Source organism: Pseudophryne corroboree, chromosome 1 (genome assembly GCF_028390025.1).
Source record: "Pseudophryne corroboree isolate aPseCor3 chromosome 1, aPseCor3.hap2, whole genome shotgun sequence".
Lineage (NCBI taxonomy): Eukaryota > Metazoa > Chordata > Amphibia > Anura > Myobatrachidae > Pseudophryne > Pseudophryne corroboree.
The window spans coordinates 446933379-446955083 of NC_086444.1; the positions used below are offsets into that span (position 1 = coordinate 446933379).

General features: G+C 46.6%; 1 protein-coding gene across 5 annotated transcripts in view; it reads left to right on the forward strand.

The window, feature by feature from the left end:
- The window catches only part of ACIN1 (apoptotic chromatin condensation inducer 1), a 265672-nt gene that overhangs the window by 40061 nt on the left and 203906 nt on the right, over positions 1 to 21705 (forward strand). For all 5 annotated transcript variants that reach the window (XM_063913544.1, XM_063913545.1, XM_063913546.1 and 2 more), the window contains exon 2: positions 19380 to 19445. In XM_063913544.1, coding sequence (XP_063769614.1) covers positions 19380 to 19445 — 66 coding nt within the window. The remainder of the gene's footprint in view (positions 1 to 19379; positions 19446 to 21705) is intronic.

Sequence of the window (21705 nt, forward strand, 5' to 3'; positions counted from 1 at the left end):
TCTCCACAGCTCCGCTGAGAGGAAGCTCCCCAGGCTCTCCCCTGCAGATACACGGTAGAAAAGGGTAAAAAGAGAGGGGGGGCACATAATTAGGCGCAAAAATCAATATAACAGCAGCTACTGGGTTAACATTAAGTTACTGTGTTATTCCTGGGTTGATAGCGCTGGGGTGTGTGCTGGCATACTCTCTCTCTGTCTCTCCAAAGGGCCTTGTGGGGGAACTGTCTTCAAAAAGGGCATTCCCTGTGTGTGTGGAGTGTCGGTACGCTTGTGTCGACATGTTTGAGGAGGAAGGCTATGTGGAAGCAGAGCGGGAGCAAATGAATGTGGTGTCTCCGCCGACGGCGCCGACACCTGATTGGATGGATATGTGGAAGGTTTTAAATGATAATGTTAATTCCTTGCATAAAAGGTTGGAAAAAGCTGAAGCCTCAGGACAGTCAGGGTCTCAGCCCGTGCCTGATCCTATGTCGCAGAGGCCGTCAGGGTCTCAGAAGCCCCCACTATCCCAAATTGTTGACACAGATACCGACATGGATTCTGACTCCAGTGTCGATTACGATGATGCAAAGTTACAGCCTAAATTGGCTAAATCCATCCGTTATATGATTATAGCAATTAAGGATGTGTTGCACATCACAGAGGAAACCCCAGTCCCTGACAAGAGGGTTCATATGTATGGGGAAAAGAGGCAGGTGGTGACCTTTCCCCCGTCACACGAGCTAAATGAGTTATGTGAAAAGGCTTGGGAATCCCCGAGAAAAAAAACTGCAGATTTCCAAACGGATTCTTATGGCATATCCTTTCCCGCCGACGGACAGGTTACGCTGGGAATCCTCCCCTAGGGTGGACAAAGCTTTAACACGCTTATCCAAGAAGGTAGCCCTGCCGTCACAGGATACGGCTACCCTCAAAGATGCTGCGGAAGTCCATTTATACACATTCAGGTACCTTACTGATGCCGGCTATCGCGTCGGCCTGGGTGTGTAGTGCTGTGGCAGCATGGACGGACACCCTGTCTGAGGAACTTGATACCTTAGACAAGGATACTATATTATTGACCCTGGGGCATATAAAAGACGCTGTCCTATATATGAGAGATGCTCAAAGAGACATTAGTCTTCTGGGTTCTAGAATAAATGCTATGTCGATTTCTGCCAGAAGGGTCCTGTGGACTCAGCAATGGACAGGTGATGCCGACTGAAAAAGGCACATGGAAGTTTTACCTTACAAGGGCGAGGAATTGTTTGGGGAGGGTCTGTCGGACCTGGTCTCCACAGCTACTGCTGGAAAGTCAAATTTTTTGCCATATGTTTCCTCACAGCCTAAGAAAGCACCGTATTACCAAATGCAGTCCTTTCGATCACAGAAAAGCAAGAAAGTCCGAGGTGCGTCCTTTGTTGCCAGGGGCAGGGGCAGAGGAAAGAAGCTGCACAACACAGCTAGTTCCCAGGAACAGAAGTCCTCCCCGGCTTCCACAAAATCCACCGCATGACGCTGGGGCTCCACAGGCGGAGCTAGGCCCAGTGGGGGCGCGTCTCCGAAATTTCAGCCACAAGTGGGTTCACTCCCAGTTGGATCCCTGGGCAATAGATATTGTGTCTCAGGGATACAAGCTGGAATTCGAAGAGATGCCCCCTCACCGATACCTCAAATCGGCCCTGCCAGCTTCCCCCCTCGAGAGGGAAATAGTGTTAACTGCAATTCACAAATTGTATCTTCAACAGGTGGTGGTCAAGGTTCCCCTCCTTCAACAAGGAAGGAGTTATTATTCGACCATGTTTGTAGTACCGAAACCGGACGGTTCGGTCAGACCCATATTGAATTTAAAAGTTTCAAGATGGAATCGCTGAGAGCGGTCATCGCAAGCCTGGAAGGGGGGGATTTTTATGGTGTCTCTGGACATAAAGGATGCATACCTTCATGTTCCCATTTATCCACCTCATCAGGCGTACCTCAAATTTGTGTTACAGGATTGTCATTACCAATTTCAGATGTTGCCGTTTGGTCTCTCCACGGCTCTGAGAATATTTACCAAGGTAATGGCGGAAATGATGGTACTCCTACGGAAGCAAGGGGTCCCAATTATCCCATACTTGGACGATCTCCTCATAAAAGCGAGGTCAAGAGAGCAGTTGCTGATCAGCGTAGCACGTTCTCTGGAAGTTTTATGGCAACACGGCTGGATTCTAAATATTCCAAAGTCGCAGTTGATTCCTAAGACTCGTCTGCCTTTCCTGGGCATGATTCTGGACACAGACCAGAAAAAGGTTTATCTCCCGATAGAGAGAGCTCAGGAACTCATGACACTGGTCAGAAACCTATTAAAACCAAAACAGGTGTCAGTGCATCACTGCACTCGAGTCCTGGGAAAGATGGTGGCATCATACGAGGCCATTCCCTTCGGCAGGTTCCATGCGAGGACCTTTCAATGGGACTTACTGGACAAATGGTCCGGATCACATCTTCAGATGCATCGGTTAATCACCCTATCCCCCAGGGCCAGGGTGTCTCTCCTGTGGTGGCTGCAGAGTGCTCACCTTCTCGAGGGCCGCAGATTCGGCATTCAGGACTGGGTCCTGGTGACCACGGATGCAAGCCTCCGAGGGTGGGGAGCAGTCACACAGGGAAGAAATTTCCAAGGTCTGTGGTCAAGTCAGGAGACTTGCCTTCACATCAACATCCTGGAACTAAGGGCCATATACAACGCCCTACGTCAAGCGGAGACCCTGCTTCGCGACCAATCGGTTCTTATTCAGTCAGACAACATCACCGCTGTGGCTTATGTAAGGCGGCACAAGGAGCAGGGTGGCAATGGCGGAAGCCACCAGAATTCTTCGCTGGGCGGAGAATCACGTAAGCGCACTGTCAGCAGTGTTCATCCCGGGAGTGGACAACTGGGAAGCAGACTTCCTCAGCAGGCACGACCTCCACCCGGGAGAGTGGGGACTTCATCAAGAAGTCTTCACGCAGATTGCAAGTCGGTGGGAACTGCCACAGGTGGACATGATGGCATCCCGCCTCAACAAAAAGCTACAGAGGTATTGCGCCAGGTCAAGAGACCCTCTGGCGATAGCTGTGGACGCACTGGTGACACCGTGGGTGTTCCAGTCGGTCTATGTATTTCATCCTTTTCCTCTCATACCCAAGGTGCTGAGAATCATAAGAAAAAGAGGAGTGAGAACAATACTCATTGTTCCGGATTGGCCAAGAAGGACTTGGTATCCAGATCTGCAAGAAATGCTCACAGAGGAACCGTGGCCTCTTCCTCTAAGACAGGACTTGTTGCAACAGGGGCACTGTCGGTTCCAAGACTTACCGCGGCTGCGTTTGACGTCATGGCGGTTGAACGCCGGATCCTAGCAGAGAAAGGCATTCCGGATGAGGTTATTCCTACGCTGATAATGGCTAGGAAGGACGTGACAGCTCAACATTATCACCGTATATGGCAAAAATATGTTGCTTGGTGTGAGGCCAGGAATTCCCCTACGGAGGAATTCCAGCTGGGCCGTTTCCTTCACTTCCTACAGTCAGGAGTGACTTTGGTAGATAATTGGAGAGAGACTGCGCTCACTGGGATGGGGGGTTAGTGCTGCTAGGCCTAGAGGTGTCCTACCTCCGTACTAATGTTAAGCAATGGTGAGGTCAGCGCACTTGTGGGAGAGAAGGAATGCGAGAGAAAGGGTGAAGATGGAAAGGGATGGAGAAAGAAGGGATGAAAGAAAATGGGAAGAAAGTAATGTGACAATTTGATGTATGATAGTGTTCACAAATGACCATATATCGTAATATAATGATGTTTATTAGGGTGGTATGTTCCCACTGTCAGGTGTGTCATGCAGACCACCCTTTTCAGTGTACCCTCCTGAATGGTACACTTCTGCTCAAAACTTCTAGAATTAATAATAAGAGTGTTGGGTAAAAGTATGTGCCTCTACGTAAATCTGGCACAATGTCTGTGTCAGTGTTATGTCCTTAGGAGTCCTAATGTTCAGAGGTCCCTTGCGGGATGAATGTCAGGTATGCCCAAGGGTGCACCTTTACCATAGGTATGGTATCACCTATGTGGCTCTGAAACTAGGTAAGTATCAGTCGTGGTGGGGTGTGTGACAGTTTGCGGCGTCCCGCCTGTCAGACCTCCCTGTGTGCACCAAATGAGGAATCGGGGGTACGGGCTTGGTTCTTACACTTACCGCCGGGGGTGCGTTCCGCGCGCCTGTGCCGTCTCAGCTTCCGTTCCCGAGTCCTCCGGTGTCCTTTGAAGGATTTCCTAGAAAAAGGCAGATTGCTGAAACGCGTTGGAGGACTTGTCTCACTACACACTGCATTCTACAGACACCTCTCCCCGGCTGGAGAGAGGTATCCCCGAGCAACAGGGGCTAATTGAACACTCCCGCTCACGTGACACATCACGTGAGCGGCAAAACAGGAAGTCACAGACGGGACCCGGCGGAGTAAGGAGGAAAGCGGCGGCCGCTGACCGACCACGGGGACCGAGACGAGACGGCCTGGACATCAAAGGACACCGGAGGACTCGGGAAGGGAAGCTGAGCCGGCACAGGCGCGCGGAACGCACCCCCGGCGGTAAGTGTAAGAACCAAGCCCGTACCCCCAATTCCTCATTTGGTGCACACAGGGAGGTCTGACAGGCGGGACGCCGCAAACTGTCACACACCCCACCACGACTGATACTTACCTAGTTGCAGAGCCACATAGGTGATACCATACCTATGGTAAAGGTGCACCCTTGGGCATACCTGACATTCATCCCGCAAGGGACCTCTGAACATTAGGACTCCTAAGGACATAACACTGACACAGACATTGTGCCAGATTTACGTAGAGGCACATACTTTTACCCACCACTCTTATTATTAATTCTAGAAGTTTTGAGCAGAAGTGTACCATTCAGGAGGGAACACTGAAAAGGGTGATCTGCATGACACACCTGACAGTGGGAACATACCATCCTAATAAACATCATTATATTACGACATATGGTCATTTGTGAACACTATCATACATCAAATTGTCACATTACTTTCTTCCCATTTTCTTTCATCCCTTCTTTCTCCATCCCTTTCCATCTTCACCCTTTCTCTCACATTCCTTCTCTCCCACAAGTGCGCTGACCTCAGGAGTGACTTTGGGCCTAAAATTGGGTTCCATTAAGGTCCAGATTTCGGCCCTATCCATTTTCTTTCAAAAAGAGCTGGTTTCTCTACCTGAAGTTCAGACGTTTGTAAAGGGAGTGCTGCATATTCAGCCCCCTTTTGTGCCTCCAGTGGCACCTTGGGATCTTAACGTGGTGTTGAGTTTCCTGAAATCCCACTGGTTTGAACCACTCAAAACGGTGGAATTGAAATATCTCACGTGGAAGGTGGTCATGCTACTAGCCTTGGCTTCGGCTAGGCGTGTGTCAGAATTGGTGGCTTTGTCACATAAAAGCCCCTATCTGGTTTTCCATGCGGATAGAGCAGAATTGAGGACCCGTCCACAATTCCTGCCGAAAGTGGTTTAATCTTTTCATATAAACCAACCTATTGTGGTGCCTGTGGCTACTACTGACTTGGAGGATTCCGAGTTGCTTGATGTGGTCAGGGCTTTGAAGGTTTATGTAGCCAGAACGGCTAGGGTCAGGAAAACAGAATCTTTGTTTATCCTGTATGCTTCCAACAAGCTTGGTGCTCCCGCTTCAAAGCAAACTATTGCTCGCTGGATCTGTAACACGATTCAGCAGGCTCATTCTGCGGCTGGATTGCCGCTGCCAAAATCAGTTAAGGCCCATTCCACTAGGAAGGTGGGCTCTTCTTGGGCGGCTGCCCGAGGGGTCTCTGCATTACAGCTGTGCCGAGCGGCTACTTGGTCACGTTCAAACACTTTTGCAAATTTCTATAAGTTTGATTCCCTGGCTGAGGAGGACCTTGTGTTTGCTCAATCGGTGCTGCAGAGTCATCCGCACTCTCCCGCCCGTTTGGGAGCTTTGGTATAATCCCCATGGTCCTTACGGAGTCCCCAGCATCCACTAGGACGTTAGAGAAAATATGATTTTACTTACCGGTAAATCTATTTCTCGTAGTCCGTAGTGGATGCTGGGCGCCCGTCCCAAGTGCGGACTTCTACTGCAATACTTGTATATAGTTATTGCTGCAATAAGGGCTATGTTATGGTTGCATCAGGGTTGTACTGATGCTCTGTTGTTCATACTGTTGACTGGGTAAGTTTATCACAAGTTATACGGTGTGATTGGTGTGGCTGGTATGTATCTTGCCCTGGATTACCAAATCCTTTCCTTGTACTGTCAGCTCTTCCGAGCACAGTTTCTCTAACTGAGGTCTGGAGGAGGGACATAGAGGGAGGAGCCAGAGCACACCAGAATCTAAATTCTTTCTTAAAGTGCCCATGTCTCCTGCGGAGCCCGTCTATTCCCATGGTCCTTACGGAGTCCCCAGCATCCACTACGGACTATGAGAAATAGATTTACCGGTAAGTAAAATCTTATTTTTGCAATGAAGTCGATGTCTGATGTTAATTCTTTTCCCACTATGGGGATGCGTGAAAAATGTCCCAGTCTGCAGAGACCTACACGTGGTGCAATCTGGACACCTGAAACAGCCATTTCCTCTGGTTGGCAACCAACTCGCTGAGGCTCCACTCGGTTGTGTAGTCGGTCTCATCAGTAATTGGTTCAAATTTGGCCCTCGTCGATATGCACACATAGGTGGTTGTGCATTGAGGGGCAGATTTATTAAGCCTGGTGAAGTGATAAAGTGAAAGGTGATAAAGCACCAGCCAGTCAGCTCCTAACTGTCATTTCTCTATCGTCCTAGTGGATGCTGGGGTTCCTGAAAGGACCATGGGGAATAGCGGCTCCGCAGGAGACAGGGCACAAAAAGTAAAGCTTTTTCCGATCAGGTGGTGTGCACTGGCTCCTCCCCCTATGACCCTCCTCCAGACTCCAGTTAGATTTTTGTGCCCGGCCGAGAAGGGTGCAATCTAGGTGGCTCTCCTAAAGAGCTGCTTAGAGAAAGTTTAGCTAGGTTTTTTATTTTACAGTGATTCCTGCTGGCAACAGGATCACTGCAGCGAGGGACTGAGGGGAGAAGGAGTCAACTCACCTGCGTGCAGGATGGATTGGTTTCTTGGCTACTGGACATCAAGCTCCAGAGGGACGATCACAGGTACAGCCTGGATGGTCACCGGAGCCACGCCGCCGGCCCCCTTGCAGATGCTGAAATCAGAAGAGGTCCAGAATCGGCGGCTGAAGACTCCTGCAGTCTTCTAAAGGTAGCGCACAGCACTGCAGCTGTGCGCCATTTTCCTCTCAGCACACTTCACACGGCAGTCACTGAGGGTGCAGGGCGCTGGGAGGGGGGCGCCCTGGGAGGCAAATGAGTACCTATAAAGGCTAAAAATACCTCACATATAGCCCTAGAGGCTATATGGAGATATTTAACCCCTGCCTAATTTTTCTAAATAGCGGGAGACGAGCCCGCCGGAAAAGGGGCGGGGCCTATCTCCTCAGCACACGGCGCCATTTCCTCTCACAGCTCCGCTGGTCAGGACGGCTCCCAAGTCTCTCCCCTGCACTGCACTACAGAAACAGGGTAAAACAGAGAGGGGGGGGCACATTTATGGCGATATTTTGATATAACAAAGCAGCTATAAGGGAGCACTTATTATAAGGCTATCCCTGATATATATATAGCGCTTTTGGTGTGTGCTGGCAAACTCTCCCTCTGTCTCCCCAAAGGGCTAGTGGGTCCTGTCTTCGTTAGGAGCATTCCCTGTGTGTCTGCTGTGTGTCGGTACGTGTGTGTCGACATGTATGAGGACGATATTGGTGTGGAGGCGGAGCAATTGCCAAATATGAGGATGTCACCCCCTAGGGAGTCGACACCAGAATGGATGCCTTTATTTATGGAACTACGGGATAGTGTCAACACGCTAAAGCAGTCGTTTGACGACATGAGACGGCCGGACAATCAATTAGTGCCTGTCCAGGCGACTCAAACACCGTCAGGGGCTGTGAAACGCCCTTTGCCTCAGTCGGTCGACACAGACCCAGACACAGGCGATGACTCCAGTGGTGACGGTGACGAATCAACCGTATTTTCCAGTAGGGCCACACGTTATATGATTTTGGCAATGAAGGAGGCGTTACATTTAGCTGATACTACAGGTACCACTAAACAGGGTATTATGTGGGGTATGAAAAAACTACCTATAGTTTTTCCTGAATCAGAAGAACTAAATGACGTGTGTAATGAAGCGTGGGTTGCCCCTGATAAAAAGCTGATAATTTCAAAGAAATTATTGGCATTATACCCTTTCCCGCCAGAGGTTAGGGAGCGCTGGGAAACACCTCCTAGGGTGGACAAGGCGCTAACACGCTTATCTAAACAAGTGGCGTTACCCTCTCCTGAGACGGCCGCACTTAAAGATCCATCAGATAGGAGGATGGAAAATATCCAAAAAAGTATATACACTCATGCAGGTGTTATACTACGACCAGCTGTAGCGACTGCCTGGATGGGCAGTGCGGGGGTAGTTTGGTCAGAATCCCTGATTGAAAATATTGATACCCTGGACAGGGACAATATTTTACTGTCGTTAGAACAAATAAAGGATGCATTTCTTTATATGCGTGATGCACAGAGGGATATATGCACACTGGCATCACGGGTAAGTGCTATGTCCATTTCGGCCAGAAGAGCTTTATGGACGCGACAGTGGACAGGCGATGCGGATTCAAAACGGCATATGGAAGTTTTGCCGTATAAAGGGGAGGAGTTATTTGGAGTCGGTCTATCAGATTTGGTGGCCACGGCTACAGCCGGGAAATCCACCTTTCTACCTCAAGTCACTCCCCAACAGAAAAAGGCACCGACTTTTCAACCGCAGCCCTTTCGTTCCTTTAAAAATAAGAGAGCAAAGGGCTATTCATATCTGCCACGAGGCAAAGGTCGAGGGAAGAGACAGCAACACGCAGCTCCTTCCCAGGATCAGAAGCCCTCCCCGGCTTCTACAAAAGCCTCAGCATGACGCTGGGGCTTCTCAAGCGGACTCGGGGACGGTGGGGGGTCGTCTCAAAAATTACAGCGCGCAGTGAGCTCACTCGCAAGTAGATCCCTGGATCCTGCAGATAATATCTCAGGGATACAGGTTGGAATTAGAGACAGATCCACCTCGCCGTTTCCTGAAGTCTGCTTTACCAACGTCCCCCTCCGAAAGGGAGACGGTTTTGGAAGCCATTCACAAGCTGTACTCTCAGCAGGTGATAGTCAAGGTACCTCTTCTGCAACAAGGGAAGGGGTATTATTCCACTCTTTTTGTGGTACCGAAGCCGGATGGCTCAGTAAGGCCTATTCTAAATCTGAAGTCCTTGAACCTGTACATAAAGAAGTTCAAGTTCAAAATGGAGTCACTCAGAGCAGTGATAGCGAACCTGGAAGAGGGGGACTTTATGGTATCCTTGGACATCAAGGATGCGTATCTCCACGTTCCAATTTACCCCTCACACCAGGGGTACCTCAGGTTCGTTGTACAAAACTGTCACTATCAGTTTCAGACGCTGCCGTTCGGATTGTCCACGGCACCTCGGGTCTTTACAAAGGTAATGGCCGAGATGATGATTCTTCTTCGAAGAAAAGGCGTATTAATTATCCCATACTTGGACGATCTCCTAATAAGGGCGAGGTCCAGAGAACAGCTAGAGATGGGATTAGCACTGTCTCAAGAAGTGCTAAAACAGCACGGGTGGATTCTGAATATTCCAAAATCCCAGTTAATGCCGACAACTCGTCTGCTGTTCCTAGGGATGATTCTGGACACGGTTCAGAAAAAGGTTTTTCTCCCGGAGGAAAAAGCCAAGGAGTTATCCGAGCTTGTCAGGAACCTCCTAAAACCAGGAAAGGTGTCTGTACATCAATGCACAAGAGTCCTGGGAAAAATGGTGGCTTCTTACGAAGCAATTCCATTCGGCAGATTCCACGCAAGAATTTTCCAAAGGGATCTGTTGAACAAATGGTCAGGGTCGCATCTTCAGATGCACCTGCGGATAACCCTGTCTCCAAGGACAAGGGTGTCTCTTCTGTGATGGTTGCAGAGTGCTCATCTATTGGAGGGCCGCAGATTCGGCATACAGGATTGGATCCTGGTGACCACGGACGCCAGCCTGAGAGGCTGGGGAGCAGTCACACAAGGAAGAAACTTCCAGGGAGTATGGACGAGCCTGGAAACGTCTCTTCACATAAACATTCTGGAACTAAGAGCAATATACAATGCTCTAAGCCAGGCAGAACCTCTGCTTCAGGGAAAACCGGTGTTGATCCAGTCGGACAACATCACGGCAGTCGCCCATGTGAACAGACAGGGCGGCACAAGAAGCAGGAGTGCAATGGCAGAAGCTGCAAGGATTCTTCGCTGGGCAGAGAATCGTGATAGCACTGTCAGCAGTGTTCATCCCGGGAGTGGACAACTGGGAAGCAGACTTCCTCAGCAGACACGATCTTCACCCGGGAGAGTGGGGACTTCATCCAGAAGTCTTCCACATGCTGGTAACCCGTTGGGAAAGACCAATGGTGGACATGATGGCGTCTCGCCTCAACAAAAAACTGGACAGGTATTGCGCCAGGTCAAGAGATCCGCAGGCAATAGCTGTGGACGCGCTGGTAACGCCTTGGGTGTACCAGTCGGTGTATGTGTTTCCTCCTCTGCCTCTCATACCAAAAGTATTGAGAATTATACGGCAAAGAGGCGTAAGAACGATACTAGTGGTTCCGGATTGGCCAAGAAGGACTTGGTACCCGGAACTTCAAGAGATGATCACGGAAGATCCGTGGCCTCTACCTCTAAGGAGGGACTTGCTTCAGCAGGGTCCCTGTCTGTTTCAAGACTTACCGCGGCTGCGTTTGACGGCATGGCGGTTGAACGCCGGATCCTAAAGGAAAAAGGCATGCCGGAAGAAGTCATTCCTACTTTGATTAAAGCAAGGAAGGAAGTAACCGTGCAACATTATCACCGAATTTGGCGAAAATATGTTGCGTGGTGCGAAGATCGGAGTGCTCCGACGGAGGAATTTCAACTGGGTCGATTCCTACATTTCCTGCAATCAGGATTGTCAATGGGTCTCAAATTGGGATCTATTAAGGTTCAAATTTCGGCCCTGTCGATTTTCTTTCAAAAAGAATTGGCTTCAGTCCCTGAAGTCCAGACCTTTGTTAAGGGAGTGCTGCATATACAGCCTCCTGTGGTGCCTCCAGTGGCACCGTGGGATCTCAATGTGGTTTTCGATTTCCTAAAATCTCATTGGTTTGAACCACTAAAAAAGGTGGATTTGAAATATCTCACATGGAAAGTGACCATGCTTCTAGCCCTGGCTTCTGCCAGGAGAGTGTCAGAATTGGCAGCTTTATCTTACAAAAGCCCATATCTGATTTTCCATTCGGACAGGGCAGAACTGCGGACTCGTCCGCATTTTCTCCCTAAGGTGGTGTCAGCATTTCATCTGAACCAGCCTATTGTAGTGCCTGCGGCTACAAGTGACTTGGAGGACTCCAAGTTACTGGACGTTGTCAGAGCATTAAAAATATATATTGCAAGGACAGCTGGAGTCAGAAAATCTGACTCGTTGTTTATATTGTATGCACCCAACAAGATGGGTGCTCCGGCGTCTAAGCAGACGATTGCTCGTTGGATCTGTAGCACAATCCAACTTGCACATTCTGTGGCAGGCCTGCCACAGCCTAAATCTGTAAAGGCCCACTCCACAAGGAAGGTGGGCTCATCTTGGGCGGCTGCCCGAGGGGTCTCGGCATTACAACTTTGCCGAGCAGCTACGTGGTCAGGGGAGAACACGTTTGTAAAATTTTACAAATTTGATACTCTGGCTAAGGAGGACCTGGAGTTCTCTCATTCGGTGCTGCAGAGTCATCCGCACTCTCCCGCCCGTTTGGGAGCTTTGGTATAATCCCCATGGTCCTTTCAGGAACCCCAGCATCCACTAGGACGATAGAGAAAATAAGATTTTACTTACCGATAAATCTATTTCTCGGAGTCCGTAGTGGATGCTGGGCGCCCATCCCAAGTGCGGATTATCTGCATAAATTGTACATAGTTATTGTTAACTAATTCGGGTTATTGTTGAAGGAAGCCATCTTTCAGAGGCTCCGCTGTTATCATACTGTTAACTGGGTTTAGATCACAAGTTGTACGGTGTGATTGGTGTGGCTGGTATGAGTCTTACCCGGGATTCAAAATCCTCCCTTATTGTGTACGCTCGTCCGGGCACAGTACCTAACTGGAGTCTGGAGGAGGGTCATAGGGGGAGGAGCCAGTGCACACCACCTGATCGGAAAAAGCTTTACTTTTTGTGCCCTGTCTCCTGCGGAGCCGCTATTCCCCATGGTCCTTTCAGGAACCCCAGCATCCACTACGGACTCCGAGAAATAGATTTATCGGTAAGTAAAATCTTATTTTTTCAAACCCAGCCTGTGACATGGTAGTTAGGAGCTGATTGGCTGGTAAATTATCACCATGCAATTTATCACTTCACCAGGTTTAATAAATCTACCCCTAAGTGTCTTAAACACAGGGTCTGTAGAGATTATCGGCCAGTGTCGCCTGATTGTCTTCTCAGAGGAGATAGACTTGGTATCATAGGTAGAGGTAAAGATCATTCTTCCTGTATTAGTAGTTCTTTGTGAGTTATCTACCTGTTGTGCATGTCTGCATCTAGCCTTAGCAAGGCATCTGTTAATAGATTGTTGTGAGTAGCCTCTATCGAGGAACCTCTCCGTCATTTCTTGGATCTGTATCTCCATATTGGCAAAAGATGTATTCTATCGTAATTCTCGCATAAACTGTGAAATAGGCGAACTGTCCTTCAATCTATTAGGATGATGACTGCGAGCGTGCAGCAATGTATTACGGTCTGTATCTTTTCTATACAGGGTCGATGTCAAATGGTTATCTTCAATCGAGATAGTCACATCCAAAAAATTGAGAGACGATCGGCTAATCTGAAACGTAAAACGTATTGGGCTAGGTAGTGCATTCAAAGACTCGACCATTGCTATGAATTCTGTCTCAGAGTCGCCCCACACAAAAAATAGGTCATCAATATAACATCCAAAATATAGTATTTTATCACCATATTTTGGTAAAATAAACATGTTCTCATATTGATGCATATAAAGATTTGCATAAGCGGGCGCCAGGTTGGACCCCATGGCAGTACCCGCTACTTGCATGTAGTAATCCTTACCATAGAGGAAATAATTAGTACTCAAAGCCAGCCTAGCTAAATCAACAAGAAACTCAGTGGGTAGGCCAACATGTGGAGATGAGGCCAATGCCAGTCTCATAGCCTCAAGACCCTCCTCGTGTGGTATAACGGTATATAATGACTGTACGTCCATGGATGCCAGCCACACATTAGCTGGCAAAGCCGCCAAAGTTTTAATCTTATCCAGAAAATCTGGGGTGTCACGTATGTAGCTATGCATCTGTTGGACGTACGGCTGTAAAACCTTATCCAAGAACACTGCCACTGGTTGAAGCGTCGAACCCCTGGCCGAGATGATAGGGCGGCCAGGGGGATCAACCAGCGACTTGTGAATCTTGGGAAGTGTATACAGTATAGGGCACACTGGATGTTCAACCTTCAAATAAGCACCAATACTGTCCTCTATCCAACCATGCTGTATGCTCATATCAATAGCAGCATCCACCAGTTTTTTGACTCTAGTGACTGGACTAGTGTGTAATTTATGGTAAGTTTTTGCATCGGCAAGTTGGCGACCAATTTTACGATCGTAGGCGTGTCAGTCCTGAACGACAATGGCCCCGCCCATGTCCGCTTTCCTGATCACCAAATTGTCGTTATGCATTAAATCACGTAGGGCCATTCACTGTGCAGCTGTTAAATTGTCATAGCTAGACTTACTATCTATGGTGGACATGTCATGTTCAATCAATCTCAAAAAAGATTTGATGCTGGCATTAGAGGTTTGGGGATCAAAGACGCTAGGTCGACTAAGACTAAGCTCAGTATTAGGAACGAGTTCCTTATCCGCAAAAAAACTCTCTAAGTCTGAGCTTCCTGCCGAACTTGTACTGGTCAATTGACCAAGAAAAGCTATCGTGAATGATCCTAGGTACAAAAGACAAACCAAGTGATAACAGTTCAATTTCATCAGGGGTAAGCGTATGGCTGGACAGATTGAACACCACTGTATCTAACGTCTGCTCCTCCCTCTTTTTTTTTTTTTTGTGTTTGCCCCCCCTCGTTGGGTACCTGACCCGCGATTTCGTGAGGGGTTGGTAGTGTTCCTGGTTGTTCGTCCTAAAAAAGCTGGAGTGGACGCCAGGCCACTTGGGGGACGATTATCATTAAATTCACTGTCAGAGTTTGACTGTGAAAGTAGAAGTGTCTTCAGTGTGCATTGTCCTAGATCTTAGATGAGGATTATATCTACGCTGTGAGAAATTCCTAGTTTCTCTTCTCAACCATCTATACACTTGATTATTGGTGTAATCAGCATTTACAACATTAAGTTTATTACGCTTAAAAGCTACCAATTCCTGCTGGTACGTATTGATCTGGTCACTTAAATTACTTAGCCAGTCCTTAGTCTTATCATTCGAGAGTGTAGTTAAATGCAAGGTATTAAAAGCAATAATATCCTGGCAAACCTGTTTGAGCTCAGTGCCCACCTCCTTAATCACCAAAAGGATGAGGTCGAGTGAGCACTTGTTAAGAACCCCACACCATTTGGTGCAAAAAGCTAAGTTGTTCCTACCAATGGTGGGTATGTTATGTACATCTGTATACAATTTAGAAAGAGATGCGGGTGCTGGACCACAGAAAATAGCCGAATAAGGCCATCCTCCATACATAAATATTTAGGAAAGTCCACACTCCAGGCTTCATATACAACAACAATGCGGTGCTCCACAAAGGCCAGACGGCCAGTATATAGAAATCGGAAATGCAGGCACTCACCAGTAAATTCCAACAGGTATTTTTTAATGATAACTCACAAAGGCATATGGACGGTGTGTCGACGTTTCGGTCATCGCATGACCTTCTTCAGGACGTCATACAAGGACATCAGGAAGGCAATTGTCCAATGTGACACCATTCACCACTTGTCAAACAGGTATCCCTTATATAGCAGAGACAGGCATAAGCCACTCCCACCCAGCAATTACCGCCGGAAATGCTCAAAAGAGTATTAAATACAACACATAAATAGTTATGTAGACAAGTGTCTGTACCCAAAAGAGCCAGACATACTGTGTACTGAATATAGTAATAATATCAATACAGAAAACCTCTTAATTTGGTATAATAAGCAAAAACTCGGCCACGACCGGAAATGCCGTGCCTTCCACAGACCGTGTAACACATATCCAGGCCGGAACAGGAAATGACGCGATACACGTCGCACTTCCGGATTACATTGCAGGCAGGGAGAGCACTGCCGCGACCGGAAGTTACGTGCGCTCCACAAGCCGTGGAGCGCATTCCGGCCGCAGCAGGAAGTGTCAGTGTGTGTCAAGCGTTATTATAGTGTCACAAACAAATTAGATGACAGCGCACTCATCACCATCATAACCCCGCCTACCACAATACTAAATCAGACAGCGTCGCCATAGCAACAGGTAAGGACATAAAGGACAGCTGCGGCCGGGATGCGCTCCACGGCTTGTGGAGCGCACGTAACTTCCGGTCATATATTTGTGTTTCTAGGAGAATAAATCACAAGCTACAATAAAAATATGTATTTGGTGGTAGTGCAACAGTAACAAACTTGCCTGCAACCTATAACAGACAATTGTTTGTAAGTACAGCTGAGAGGGTAGAAGAGCAAAGAGACACAAATATAATTACATTGAATGCTAATAAAAATTCTCATCATGTTGTTAAGAACTCTGGGGCAGATGTATTAACCTGGAGAAGGCATAAGGAAGTGATAAACCAGTGATAAATGCAAGACGATACACGCACCAGCCAATCAGCTCCCATATGTAAATTAACAGTTAGGAGCTGATTGGCTGGTGCATTATCACCTTGCACTTAACACTGCTTTATCACTTCCTTATGCCTTCTCCAGGTTAATAAATCTACCCCTCTGATCCCTCCCTCCTGTTGATGATGTGGTCTAACAGAGATCTACAGTCTCCAAACGTTTATTTCCTATACTTAAGTTGGGTAGCTGACACCTTTTGAGACACTGGGACTGTACCAATTTATATTAATTTGCACAGACAAGGGGCAGGATTGCTTTCTAATTACTGATAGATTTCACCTTGTGTCTTGGCTTTCCATGCCTTTTTGCATCTCCCTTTCTTCATGTGTTCAATACTTTTTTCCATGTGTCATTTCACATTATTACACATAATTTATGGACATCTATGGTTAGATTTCTTGTGTGCATGGTTGTTGCTGACATTTGGTGAAAATCTCATTACAATAACCCCATTACAAATATATTTACTAAGAAAAATGTTTGTGTTCAATACGGGATGCACTCGATATACTGGCGCTCAGAATACCGGTGCCGGGATCCCAACCGCCGGTTTAAGACACCTAATCTCCCTCTTAGGGTGTCCACGATACCCCCTGAGGGAGAATAAATGGTGCGCCACTGCTCCCACAGCAAGCCCGCAAGGGTTTCTTTTGTGCTCGCCCCGCTGCCGGCATTCCGGCGTTCAGGATCCCAGTGCCGGTATGCTGGGCCCCGGGATCCAGAGTGCCGGACAGTCGTACTACACCCGTTCAATACTTGCTGTACAATTACTTATTACCCGCTCTATAATACTTGCAACTACCCCGGGGTGCCCTCCTGTCGATAGATACATACGTTGAGGATGGTTCCCTGGGTCAGACACACTAGTTGTCTCCTAGAGTAGGAACCGGTCGGCACTCCATGGATTTAAAAATAAATCAAACTCTTATACTTCCATAAAAGAATGCAGTTACATTACGTGCAAAAAAGTCTGACGTTTCAACGCCCACAGGCGTTTTTCTCAAGGTGCAAATTGGCCTGCATGCACAGCCGACGGTGCACCAGCGATAAACGAGCGCGGGGCCGCTCATTGTTCATCGCTGGTGCCTCCACACTGAAAGATATGAATGTTATCTCGTTCATTAATGAACAAGATCGTTCATATCTTTCACTCATATCACCCAGTGTGTAGGGCGTAAAAGACTTGTAAATATTTTTCTTTAATATATATTATATTTCAGTATCCTACTACCAACACTATTCAAGTTCCAAGCAAAAGCAACCCCGTTTAATAACCTCGTTTGACCATGATGTTGCAGCTTCAGTGGCACCAGTAGATTGGTGGAAAATGCACATTGGTTCAGAAACTGTAGCTGGTAATGATAATCTCCTAGTTGCAGTAGAACAATTGCTAACAGCTGCAGCATCATCAGCTTCAGTAGAAAGATTATTATTATTTTTTTCCAAAGGGCAGATGTATTAACCTGGAGACGGCATAAGGAAGTGATGATAAGTGTAAGGTGATAAATGCACCAGCCAGTCAGCTCCTAACTGTCAATTTGCATATTGGAGCTGATTGGCTGGTGTGTTTATCACCTTGCACTTATCACTGGTTTATCACTTCCTTATGCCTTCTCCAGGTTAATACATCTGCCCCCATGGTTTGGTGCAGTCAAAACTTTTGGTGCAGTCAAAACTTTTTCACACCCTGAAACTCACAAGAGCACAATCTATGCCCAAGTGAGCATCAATCATTGTTGGCAAAGCATTCACAAGAAGCCGGTCACATGCAATTTGCTATGTCTGATTAGTTTGATATGTGACACTTGTATATCTGTGTACGACTGAGTCTCTGAATTTGTATATGAAGTGCAACTATGCAGTGGACGTAGTTTTTTTTTTTTTATGCCAAGTTCTGTTGTCCTTCCTATGAAGATTCAGTCGCACACAGATACAAGTGTTACATAAAATTAATTCCCCCCAAAAATAGACACAAGGGGGTCGATTAAATTCACCGACAGTTGAATAGCACCGGGAATTGTCACTTGGCGCTGAATTGAATAGCACCGGGAGCTACTAATTGTCTGGAATTCTTCTCTCGCCCTCGGGGGATATGAGAGGAAATCCGACAAAAGTGCTGCCGCGCGGCCGGCACGAGGCTGATTCTGTCGCGAATCAGCATTGCGGTTGGGAGTTAAGTTGTAGAATGCCCGTTCTCCCGACAAAACAACCTGTTAAGTCCGGGAGAACGGGCATTCGCCAACTTAACTTGAGCTGAATTGAATAGCACCGGGAGCTAATTCCTGGCGCTATTCAACTGTCTGTGAATTGAATCGACCCCAATGCTAGCAGAGTTGCACGTGACCTGGGAGCTCACTTGTACCAGTCATCTTCTAATGCATGGCATATTTAGGCTAGATATGAGGACATATCTCTTATAAACAATCAAGTAATATTACCTCTTTAATATACTGGTAAATTATATTACTCTCTTAATACAGTCAGAAATTAAGTTGACCCCCTAATATAGTCCAAAAGCAATATTCCCTTTATAAAAATGACTTTTACCCCTTTGGGTAAATTCAATTGAAGTCGAAAGCTGCCGCCTGCCGAAAAGACGGCAGTTTTCGACTTTTTTAGGTCGGAAGGGGTTCCGACCTATTTAATCTAACCCCAAATTATTCGACAAGTCGAGGAATTCGACTTCTCGAAAAGCAAGTGGATCGGCGGAATAGCTGCCGATCCACGTGCTTGTGTTGAAAACAGGGCCAAAATCGACAGGTTTTGGCCCCCTTTTTGACCATTTCAATTCGACTTTAAAAAAAAGTCGAAGTGAGACGTGGAGAGCAGCGCCAGGGACAAGGAGAGCAGCGCCGGAGGATGTCACAGCCGCCGCTCACAGCAGCGTCCACCCGGCTCCAGCAAGCAAGACCTCGGACCCCGCCCCCTATTTGGTCCGGCCGCGCCCACGAAACGGCGACCGAACGCCGCCGTTCCGCCCAGCGGCCGCCTCTGACTGACAGGCACGTGCAGTTTTGACCCGATCGCACCGCTGCGATAAACTGCAGCGTGCGATCTGGTCAGAATGACCCCCATAGTCATTTTGATAGTTTTAAAACTGTCAAAAAACTGCAGTAATACAGAACCACTGGATACCACTATCTTCTTACTTCTTTTTAATAACAAAATACTTGCGTACTTATTATGGCCTTTTAAGCTTTTGTGATTGAGTTACATGACGGATAGTTGGTAAAAGGGACATGTTTCTGAAAATGGATTACATAAAGAATTTCTGGTATGTCTGATTTGTAGTTGTATTTGTATTGTACTGCGCTCTAATGAACTTTCTAATACATTTCTCAGGCTCTGATGCTGGAAGACCTCCAGAAACATTCTACTCCTCACACTGGCTTCCAGCCCAACTCACAGGTCTGTATGGCTTACGTCATTATATGCTTTCATCTTCTTGTCTTATTATCAGGTTCTTTTCTTATTGTCAACCTACTTCATCCAGAATTATTAGCAGCGACTCCTACCTGAACAAGCACTACCTAAACAATATTAAAATTTGATATATCCATAGTTTTATTTTATATTCATATATTCCATTTTCTACATACCTTTGATAGGAGCCATATTCTATTCAAGTCAATCAATGGTTGTGAGCATTAAATGGCCATTTACTGAATGGAGTGTAGCCTGTACCAATGAAAAGGATTTTGGACTACCATTAACATCTTGGGAATAATAAAGTCTAAATTCCCAGTGTAGAACGGACTCTGGGCATGGTGTGTGTGTATATGTATGTGTGTGTGTGTATGTATGTATGTATGTATGTATGTATGTATGTATGTGTATATATATATATATATATATATATATATATATATATATTGTTAAAGCTGAATATTTATCTTACTTAAAACCCTTTAAGAGGTCTAAGAACACTGTACGCTATTGACGTATAGAATACCGTAAGGGTACGCACGTTGCGTAGCAATCGCTTAGCCGTAGTCGAGACGCTCAAGCGTCACGTTCGCTCACGGCCAAGAGATCACAGGCAGGCACGCTGTTGGCTGCCGACTAACGTAATGATTCGCTATTAGCGTAGCGGACGCTCGGGACCACGAGGAGATCACCAGCGGCGCAGACGCTCACAATGTTAAACCTTTATAACTATACCATAAACAATGTACTTATACTGTAAATCCTTGCGTAGTGATAAGATGAGAATGCAACACTGTGTAAGCGGGTTTACACTAAAGCTGTTTGAGCGATAGAGACGCTCCTATTACCCACTGCAATATAATGAACACACAATACCGGTCTAAGGGTCTAACGCCTTTTAAGGAAATGAATGAACGTTCAAAAAGAATAATACAATACAAGTCATACACTACCAATATAACATAGACTACCTAACCAGATAACTACACAGGAAATACAATATCAGTTCGATAACTATATAAGAGAAACGAGAGAGAAAGAGAAGAGAGAGAGAGAGATATGGCTCACAATAACAAGAAAGACAATATGATTGCGGAGAAAACTTACGCTCAAGGGAAACAATCGCATGCGCCTCTGGATATCCAGCTCCCGATTATCAGCAATGAGAACCGTTGAAGAGAATAGAGAGCTGGCCCAGATCGGCTTGTCCTTTTATACCCTACACATAATACAGTACAATGGTCCTATATTCTTATTGTTCATTGGACACAGGAATTCCTCTTCGCATTATAACAAAAGGTCATAGGTTGATTCATACAGGTGGGCTGTGACTATTTCCAACTGCTCAGGTGGGTGGGAAACTAGGTTTCCCGCCGCATGGATAATAAAGTGCAAATATAGTAAAAGTCCATAAACTTCTTATGTCCATAACTATTCGCACGAGCGATTAATCCGCTTCAAACCAACACCGGAATATTGCTAATTAAATACTCTTCCGATGGATACTAAACACCACTGTATAACCCTTGTCTGACCCTTCGTATCAAACAAAGAGGGATCTCTTTGTCCATGAACATGCTACATTAACTAAACTTTCAGATTCTATCAAAGGGACCTTAATCTACAAAATACATTATATGGTGAAAATATGTAACGATTGAGTCGCACGCTAGGCGCACATAAACTCTACCGTAAATGCGCATACCGTGCGCCTGCGGGTGCACATAACAGTGGGTATGCGCACGCACGGGAGAGCGCACGCATGCGCAGCGAGGACACATATGAGGTGCAAATATGGTAGTGTGCATCATGATATTTTTCTGACTTTGACAATATATATATATATATATATATATATATATTCTAATTGGCTTTCACTGTTGCTGTTCATTACCAAGATTTTCAAGTATAGGGAATAATCAAGGGATTATTGTTGCTCAAAATGTGAGGCAGCATCTTACTATACAAGCTCTACAGCGATGTTGGGATGATTTGCCGTTTCGCCAGTGGAAGATCTTGCTAGTGACCCCATGCAGTGTAAATGAAGGACAGAGCAATATGTTGTGTCGTGCCGTCCTGCATATATGTTCGGCCAATCCCCACTGATCCGGGTGTCCGGCCTAAGTAAGGAGGTGTGGGCATGATAAGGCACTTTCAGCTCATAAGATGCTGTATATGTGCCACTACCTGTACCTTTCATAAAGATTTATGAATAAAGGTTTTACAATATATGTTTATATTT